Source organism: Clupea harengus, chromosome 2 (assembly GCF_900700415.2).
Source record: "Clupea harengus chromosome 2, Ch_v2.0.2, whole genome shotgun sequence".
Classification (NCBI taxonomy): domain Eukaryota; kingdom Metazoa; phylum Chordata; class Actinopteri; order Clupeiformes; family Clupeidae; genus Clupea; species Clupea harengus.
In genome coordinates, this window is record NC_045153.1 from 24850760 (window position 1) to 24860759 (window position 10000).

Sequence of the window (10000 nt, forward strand, 5' to 3'; positions counted from 1 at the left end):
GGCGAGTCATCTTCTTCCTGCCATGGGAGAAGATGACCATCGCCGGGACCACCGACACGCCCACCGACATCACCCCCCACCCCGTTCCCTCCGAGGAGGACATCAACTTCATCCTCAAAGAGATCCGCAACTACCTCAGCCCTGACGTGGAAGGTGAGCGAGAGGCTGTCACTTTTTAAGGGGAAAATTGCACACATCCATCCATCAACAATTTCCATCAATTTCTGGACAGTTTCTCGATCACAAACCCCCTATGCAAAAGTTTTATTTAAGCTTAGCTTTTAAACATTTTATTTCACCAACACTGCAATAAGGACTAACCCCAATAATCTATATTTGTAGTAATCAGCCTGGGACATTCTCAGTTTTACCCCTTTCTGCGATTTACAAATTGCTAGCAGTGCAGGCGTCTGACACAAATAAATGAGTTAATCCGGCGGCGGCGCTGGACATCGGTGGAGATATTACTTCATCAGGAGGCCGCCGAGAGCAGACAGATACAAATCCCCGCTTTAATTATGAATGGGTGCCGCAGTCAAGTGGAGGCACAACTCTGATTCTTCCTGATGGCAACTTTATGAGCCGCTCTCATTTGGCCACCGCTCACTCTCACTTTGATATTCATGTTCCTCACCCCCAACTCCCCTTTCAGAACCCTTGAGAATGAATAGATTTACCCATGCTCCCATACTCCAGCCCCCCCACACATTGTCAAGGGTCTCCACGTGCGATATATATTGAGTTGTGAGAGGATGGGAAGAAAAAGAAAAGGGGGGCCACAAAATACACAAGGCCACATTCAATAGATTGTTTTCGACTAGTCATTTTTCCATCTCGGTGCATTTTTTTCATAGTTGTCCAGCTGAGACCTCTCGCGCTCTCGTGCTAACGGACGACTTTGTTCCGTGCCCGTGGGGACTTTATTAAATGAATGAGCGGTGAGTGTCCTGACGAAAACGCGGCTCTTTTTATTGATTTCAGACAAGGCCTCTAATTGTTTTTAGTGGCCGAGCTGTTTCCTGGATTATTTGATTGATTAGCCCGGTGGAACATCAGGCCTGGGCGTCTCCGCCGCCGCAGAGCAGAACACACAAACCCAGAGATATATTAATGACCGTCTCTCTGCCGCCTCACGCCTCAGCAGACTATGAGATATCTGGCTCTTATCCAGCCACCCTACACTATTATTGCTATGCATACGTATTCATCCACACTGGGGGAAAACAACCAAAAGGAGGAAACCCTTTAAAATGCCCCAGTGTTTTCTCCTATTGTGTTGAGTGAGAGGCGGCGTGTGAGAGAGCTGATCTGAGGTCAGATGAAGAGGCTGGAGTGATGTGTCAGCTGAGGGAGGGAGGGGGGGGGGGGGGGGGGCTGGGGTGAGTTCAGACTGCAGACTGGCTCTAGGCAGGAGGCTGCGGACAGCAGAGTGACACGAGGCGTATGTCAGGGCGAGACCCTGGTAAAGTCCTGTGGTCACACGGGGAGCAGAGGGGACTGCCACAGCCTCAGGGGGGGAGGAGGGACGGAGGAAAGGAGGGGGGGGGGAGGAAGTGTGAAAGTGAGTGAGTGGCTGGCCGAGAGGAAAGAGGGAGAGGAGATCCTCGATCCGTCCTTGCCTGTGGAAGTGCTGACTGGGAGTCCTCAGTGCAGACGACGCAGTCTGTCCGGGGGTGATTTGTCACATTGCGCGCTGTTGACACCTACCACTCACTGTGGCCTGGAGTGGACAGTCCTTCCCAAGAGGAGAAAGTCATCTCCCACTGCCTTTCTCCAGTCTCCATGACACACACACACACACACACACACACACACACACACACACACACACACACACACACACTCAAAAACAAACACACACTCACAGAGGAAGAGAGATACTTGGATGCCTGAGGACTGGCTTCTCATTGTTCTCACCAGCCTGCATGTGTGTGTGAGTGTGTGTGAAGATTTGTATGGGAGGCTCTCTCTTTCAGAGTGTCCCCGCATCCCTGCTCCATTCATTCTCCACACATGAGTCACCCAGGCCAGAAACTCAGAGGCCGGATTGTGCTGCAAAGGCCAAAAAATGGCCTCGGCGCTCAAGGGGTTGGCCTCTGTGTCATGGAGTTTGTGCCCACAGTCTGATACGAGTGGTCTGTGGTCTGTCTCCGTCAAGCCTTTGGATGATGGCTGATTGTGATACTGCTCAATAGCCAGCATAGAATTTGATCTGTTTCAAGTGTGACTTGTTTGTTTGGTGTGTGGAAGTTTTTGTTTTTATCACATATTATTTGTCACATTATAAAAAAAGTCACCCAAAACTTTGTTACTCTCTGGAGACAGCTTTTGCGGTATTGTGGGGGGAAAGCTGTTTGTGTGACTGTCAAGCAGGTTTCAATGCATAACATTATAGTGCAAAAGGTTATTATGGCGGAAGTTACAATCCTACCTTTCACACGGCCCCACGTCCAATGCACATCTGCAAGTCGTTTACCTCCCAAGTGAGCCTTCACATTTCCAAGCTGCTTGGCTGTCATAAATGTTTAAAAACTGCCCTTTGATAACGAGTTTGTCATTTGTTTTATTCAGTAATATCAACCAGCCCATTACTGTGGCAGGTATATATTTTTTTCAATCGATACACAACAGGGCATTAATGTTTAATTCTTTATATGTCACCGGGATATAAATAGGAGTTAATATTGTGGTGGGGTTGGTGGTTAGAGAAGTAATGGCTGTGTTGTCTCTGTGTCTTTGTGTGTGTGTGTGTGTGTGTGTGTGTGTGTGTGTGTGTGGGAAGGGGGTGAAACAGAGGCCCGTTTAGTTTGTGGTACTGGAGGGTGTGTGTGTTATTTAAGCTTTTCATCGGCGGCGATGGGAGTGGGAGATAGAGGCCTGCGTGGCGTATCTGTGTGTGGTAATTCCTGCGGCTGTCCATCACCCTCATAAAGGCCCGAGTGACTGGCTGCTTGCTCGCCTGTCTGCCGCGTCACTCTGATGTGTTTATCTGCTTCTTGTCTCCCTCTCCCCCTCCCCCACAACCCCCCTCTCTCTCCCTCTCACACACACACACACAAACACACACATATCCTAGTGAGGAGGGGAGATGTCTTGGCCGCCTGGAGCGGGATCCGCCCCCTGGTCACTGACCCCAACTCTAAGGACACCCAGTCAATCTGCCGCAACCATGTGGTCAGCATCAGCCCGAGTGGCATGGTCACCATCGCAGGTCAGGCTTCGGCTTCAGTCTTATAATAGTGTTTATTATACCATAAACCACATTGCCCCCAGTAAATAATGGCTAAATAATGCTGAATACTGTACATTATACACGTTTAGTCACATTTTATAGTCATAGCAAGTGCTTTCCTTTGTCTTCTCTACGTTTAAATGTTTTCATTTCTTACAGTCACACAATAATCACACAAACTGACACTTTTTCAGTATAAACATCAAATAAAAGTATGACTTTTTGATTTTACTAAACCAGTGACATGACACGTGATCTAACTGTTTCTGCCCTAGGTGGAAAATGGACAACATATCGCTCCATGGCTGAGGAGACTCTGGATGCTGTAGTGAAGACCCACGGCCTGAAAGCTGGACCCTGCAGGACGACGGGACTGATGCTGGAGGGAGCCAAGGACTGGACCCCCACCTTGTACATCCGCCTGGTGCAGGACTACGGCCTGGAAGTGGAGGTGTGCTGATCGTAGAAACGCTCATTCAAGCCTCGAAGTCCACACTACTAAATAGGGTTCTGTCTATCTATAACCATGCCTCTAATGACCTGTTTGCTTTCTCCTTTGAGAATGATATCTATAGCGGGAGTGAGCTCAACAGTTTATGAAATGTTCATACATGGAAGCTAAATGAATTTAGTTCATAAATGTAATTAGTGTGGACTGACCAGGCCATTTGGCCATTACTGACCAAGGCCATTTGTCTTGTTTGCTGTTTCAGACCTGTCAAATGAGATGGGCTGTAGATGGCAGACTCATCAGCCATGTTTGCATGTAAATAACCTCTCTGTTGCCAGGCCATGTGTCTCAGGGGTTTTCCCTTAACGGCTCGTTCTGGCTAATGATTGCACGCAAACCAGCGGTAGCTTAACTCAAGGCCTGCACCTCCACCGGCACCAGAATATTATCCGGCAGAATAAGTGGTCTCTAAAGGTGACGGCTTTGAAGAAATGTAGACATCAGTCCCCGAGCACCCAAATGATGATCCGCGACGCCCCACCGGCTGAATTAAACATCAGTCATGAAGCGCAGTGGATCAGCACTGGAGACAGTCGCCTTCACTGTCACCTCGCCACACACACACACACACACACACACACACACACACACACACACACACACACACACACATACACACACACACACACATACACGCACGCACACGCTCACACACACACACACACACACACCAAACAATACCTTCAAATCTCCAGGATAGTGTGGGCAATGTTAGACTTCAAATGAACTGTACAATGACCTGGAAATGACAAGCAGGAGAGAGTTGCCTCCCTCTGCGACTTTGTGTGAAAAGAGTTTTAACCCTTCGTTAGAGAGCGTGGAGGAAGAGAGCATTATCTATGATCCTGATGTTTTCGGAATGTTTAAAAAGGTCAATATGCTGATAATTTTGACAGTGCTTGACCTTTTGTGGAAAAAAGTAACAAAACCATTTGAATTGAAATAACTTCTTCTTTGTTTAGTTCGCACACATAATGGATCACAGTCAGACCACGCAATCATCCCCCCCTCCCCCACCAGCATCTCCCTATGAGTGCCCGGACTGTTAAAACTCCTTATCGATCTAATATCAAAAGCTGCTATTTAAATGCAGTGTATTTTCCCTGGGAGGCTTGGCCAGTTTGTGAGTGTGTGCCTGTGTGTGTGTTTGTGTGTGAGATGAAGCTCAGATTTTGGCCTTACCACCCCCTCCCCTCCCCCGACAGGTTGCCCAGCACCTGGCCTCGGCGTACGGCGGACGGGCGTTCGAGGTGGCCAAGATGTCGCACGTCACCGGGAAGAGGTGGCCCATCGTGGGCCAGCGGCTGGTGTCTGAGTTCCCCTACATCGAGAGCGAGGTGTGACATTTATTATGTAACGCTGGGCTCCTATCGATCCCAGTCTAAAGAACAGCCGGCTCCTGCGAGAGCCCCGCGCTGTGTGCTCGTGCCCTTTGTTAGCCGCCGCGGACCCTTGTGTGTCCGCCGGTGTCGGGGGAGGGTCAGGGTGGGCTGGGGTGGGATGGGGATGGGGTGGGGATCAGTATGCAGCCTGTGGCCCTCCCCGCTCCGCCGGTGCAGAGGGGGAATTGGGTAATTGCCACTGATTGATTTGTGCCCAGGTTCAATACGCGATCAAAGAGTACGCCTGCACAGCCATCGACGTGATCGCACGGCGCACCCGCCTCGGCTTCCAGAACGTTCAGGCGGCCGACGAGGCCCTGCCCCGCATCGTGGACCTCATGGGGAAGGAGCTGGACTGGAGCGAGGAGAAGAAGATGGTGAGACTCTGCAAAACACTGTCTGAGCCTTCGGCCCACATATGCTCTCTGTGCACAGATTAACACAAACACAATTATGTTTAACATAACATAATATACACACACACAAACACTGTACTCACTATATACATACATAAATAGATGCATATTGCACACAGTCATACATATATTATGTACGTTAAGCCTATATAAACATTATAAATACTTTCATATGGACACAGTTTACAAACTTGGTCCCATAAATAGAAGCAATGTCCTTTTTCAGCACTTTGGGATTTAATGGGTGAATATGAGACACTGCGTCCAACATGAACCTAGTGGCTGCAGTAGCCGTGAGTGTGGACGTGAGAGTCTCCCTGTTGGAGAACTATTTTCCTGTAAGTGGCGGCACTTAAAGTCCCTCACAGTTCCCCAATTTTCAGTTCCTGCTATTTGGCTCTAAATGCCTCGGCTCTGAAAACAAGCGAAAAGCCTTTCCCCCAAGCACATAACTGCCTCTGCCTGGAAACCCCTCTCTCCCCCCCCCCCCCCCCCTTCCTAAAGCAGCCCTTAAAACAATGGCGAGTGCTTGAACATCATCTCTGCATCATCTCCCACAGGGCGAGCTGGCGGCTGCCAAGCGGTTCCTGCACTATGAGATGGGCTACAAGACGCGCTCGGAACAGCTGACTAACACAGAGATCACGCTCTCCCCCGCCGAAGTCGACAGGTGGGTTCAGCTGGAGATGACCTCACGTGAATTAACCTCACACATTCTACTCTTCTCTCTCTCTCTCCGTCTCTATCTCTCTCTCCTTTCCGTCACGTTTCTTCGTTCTTACTTTCTCAATCTCCTGAGGTTGTTTGTTGTTGTTATGTTGTCAGTGGTGGTGTTGATGCTGCTTTTATTCTTTCCCCCTTGTGTGTGTGTGTGTGTGTGTGCGTGCACAGGTACCAGAAGCGCTTCCACAAATTTGACAAAGAGAATAAGGGCTTCATCACCACGGTGGATGTTCAGCGAGTCTTACAGGTTAAAAAGACCCCTTTGTTCTCCCCATCTGGTGTGTGTGTGTGTGTGTGTCTGTGTGTGTGTGTGCGTGTGTATATGATGAGAGGTGGGCGTTTGGGTATCTTTGATAGACCTGGAGAGGCATCAGGTTACTCTCTCTTTCTCTCTTTTTTTTCTCTTTCTCTCTCTCTCTCTCTGTCTCCTGTTCCACTCCAGTATAAGCACCAGGCACACTGTTCCAGGTGCTCCTTTTTTTAGCTCTGTAACCATGGCATTGAGCTGCACAAGGCAGTTCATATTATCTCTCTCTCTCTCTTTCTTTATCCTTGTCTCTCAGCATGAATTAGTTTTCATACTTTGGAGAGATTTTATTTTTATATTGAGGTATACCTTAGTGTAATTACTTTTAATAGATAAAATATGTCTCCTCATTGATTGACTGATACTGGCCTAGATCAAGTCTGGGTGACTTTCAAAATGCAATGTTCTGTTTGTTTCCTAATCTGTAAAATGTAGCTTGTTCTTATTGTAATATATACAGTACATAAAATGTGCCTGATAAAAGGGTTTACTGTTAAACCTGAGTAGGTAATAATGATTTGTCAATAACATATTTGGCAATCATTGGCTGTGGTACAACTCATCAATATTATCTCTGAACCCACCATGACGGAAACGGTCTACTGTTTGATCATATGAATAATCGCACCCAATTCTTCTGTAGAGTATAAATGTGAAGATAGACCAAATCGCTCTTCACGAGATTCTCAATGAAGTGGACCTCAACAAGAATGGACAAGTGGAACTCATTGAGTTTTTGCAGGTTGGTGTGTTTCTGTTGCCTTCCTGTTTATGTTGGTGTCAGTGCTGCAGTTGTTCACTCCTCCCTCAGTAGGCCTATTAGGAGACACATGATAATTGCCTTCCTGTCACACTGACAGTTTTTGGACCAAGCGCTCAAAATCTATGATGATATCAGGAGCTTTTGTTGTGGACTAGCTTCAGTCTAACAACAGGGAGCTGTGTGTGTGTGTGAGAGAGTGTGTGTGCGTGTGTGTGTGTGTGTGTGTGTGTGTGTGTGTGTGTGTGTGTGTGTGTGTGTGTGTGTGTGAGTGTGTGTGTCCTCTGACACTGACAGGTTTCTCCTGCCCTGTGACAATGATGAATGCAGAACATGAGACACATTAATACGGCCGATTCTGGTCAATGGTTTTTTTAGCTTTTCTTCACTTGCATGTTTCTCATACCTTTGCTGTGAATGTTAAGTGCCATGGTAGCACTGCAGACCCATGCAGGCGGTGTCAGAAGTGTGAAGACCTAATGACAGGCTATAGCCTCCCTGGCCTCTAGCCTGACTCTAATTAGAGGGAAATTGGGTTTCATAATCAGGAGGAACCCATACGTGCGAACATACATTAGCCATCAACACCAGCATAATGACACACTCGTTCTACCCCTCAGACGTATGTGCACACTCGCACTAACTCACACACATGCGCGAACACACACATGTATAGGCACTGATACACACACGTACCCGTAGACATAAGATTAACATAGGCTAACTTCTCTTCTTTATTCACACACACATACATACATACATACATACATACATGCAAACTTGCAAAGTCACTCGCTGAAACAAAAAAAGAACGAGGTCCATAATTCAAAACTCTATTAACAGAAAATAAGTTTACACTGTGTTTGACTCATAATTGACGTTCTTTTATTAACTGACTTGTTTTAATTGGTATCTGCTCATAAGTGTCTGATGCTGTCTGTAAGTGAGTAATGTGCTGAGTGGCTGTCCCTCCCTCAGCTGATGAGTGCGGTGAAGAAGGGCCAGGTCTCAGACAACCGTCTGGCCATGCTGATGAAGACAGCCGAGGAGAGCCTCAACCAGAGGGAGCCCGTGTCTGTGGACCGCAGCGGGGGAGGGGTGTGAGCCAATCCACACACACACACGCGCACACACACACACACTGCCCCTAACACCCCCCACACACCCCCACCCCCAGCAAACCCCAGCTCAGGGCCTGTGCCATGGATGAGGAGAGAGAAACTGCTGCCTCACAAAACACGCTCAACATCGCATTGAATTTCAATATTTTCTTCTCAGATGTTGGTATCAGAGGACTGTTTATTCATTTATGTTACTTTTGTTTTATTTATTTATGCATGAGAATGCATTTATTTAAAAAAAAAAAATATATGAATGTAAGATTATTTATTGCTTTGTTTGTATTTCTATTCTGCTTTACTCCAGTGGAAATGTTTTTGTTTTTGTTTTTATTTCACTATAAAAGCTATTTTACTGCCAAGTACTGTACTGTGCAGCACACAGAATGCCATACAGGACATATCAACTAAGTTGTCTTTGACTTGTCTACTGTTCCACTGTGCCATTTGACATATTTACAGTATATATTTATATATTGTATATTTATATATTTATATGTGTATTACACCAGAGCAATAGATGTGTCCTATGCTGTGTTTAGATGTGACTGTGGCCCTTCATATACCTCATGCACTGTCTGCAGGGCTCCACCCGAGAGGTCACATGACCTGGCTTCTGTTGGGACGCTGCTGTACTTTCACTTCAAAACCTAATTGGAAAATAATTGCATTTTTCACTTGGGCTTCATCGACAGCTATATTTTATTCTGTGTAAAATGGACTTTTAAATGCTACATATTTATTAGATTAATTTAGTCAGTGTCAAATGAGATACAAATCAACAGTAAGTATGCTTAAATATTCTGATAGCTTTTTTTTCTCCCCCCACCCTCTGCAGAAGGTGCATGCGATTGGCTCTTGGAAATATTATTGTCTGCTCTGATTTTATTATGCTGAGTGGAATTAAGTATTGTGTTTGATGCAGGCGTTTAATTTCTCTATCTGTCTGTGCACTCTGTGTTTTTATTACTATTAATTTATTACTTGTGGTTTGTGTGGTGAAGCCCCTTGCGTTTATAGAGTAATAAGGGAATGTATTTAATGTGCCTTGCTTTTGGATCCTGTACGAATTGAAAGCATGAATCAAAGGGGCTGATTAAGCTGGAGCCCTCCCTGGCTTTTAAGCGTGCTTAATTTCACTCCATCTATAAATAATGCAATTACTTTTTTTCTCTCCTGGTGCTCTCTGTTAAAGTACAGCTCTCGGACTGTGCGTCCGCTAGTGCTAAGGAAACAGAACACAATTGTGTGTGTTTTTTTTTTTTTTTTAAAGATCTATCTCAGAAAAGTGTTTTCTTGTTGTTGCCCCGATACCCCAACAAACTCCAGTTTGGTAGCTCACAGAGGGGTTGTTAATTGTTATAAGTAGTGCTGCATCACCCAAGGAACGGGCAAGTGTGGAGGATCTATTCTCCGTTTGTGTTTTATGCTGCAGATGTGGGCAGTGTGACTCGCTGACTCTCCAAACAAACAAAGAATTAGAAAAGATTCAAGACGGGCACTGCATGTGTGAGGGCTTAATCGCGCGCTCCCTGCCAGCGGCCGCTCCTG

At 46.5% G+C, this 10000-nt stretch overlaps 1 protein-coding gene across 2 annotated transcripts in view; it reads left to right on the forward strand.

The window, feature by feature from the left end:
- Nucleotides 1-10000, forward strand: part of LOC105902648 (glycerol-3-phosphate dehydrogenase, mitochondrial) — a 26752-nt gene that overhangs the window by 15742 nt on the left and 1010 nt on the right. For both annotated transcript variants that reach the window (XM_031558006.2, XM_042710586.1), the window contains 9 exons: nt 1-153; nt 3077-3211; nt 3508-3683; nt 4949-5080; nt 5344-5502; nt 6102-6211; nt 6433-6511; nt 7215-7313; nt 8310-10000. The exon at nt 1-153 is cut by the window's left edge and continues 41 nt beyond it; the exon at nt 8310-10000 is cut by the window's right edge and continues 1010 nt beyond it. In XM_031558006.2, coding sequence (XP_031413866.1) covers nt 1-153; nt 3077-3211; nt 3508-3683; nt 4949-5080; nt 5344-5502; nt 6102-6211; nt 6433-6511; nt 7215-7313; nt 8310-8435 — 1169 coding nt within the window. In that variant the 3' untranslated portion in view covers nt 8436-10000. The remainder of the gene's footprint in view (nt 154-3076; nt 3212-3507; nt 3684-4948; nt 5081-5343; nt 5503-6101; nt 6212-6432; nt 6512-7214; nt 7314-8309) is intronic.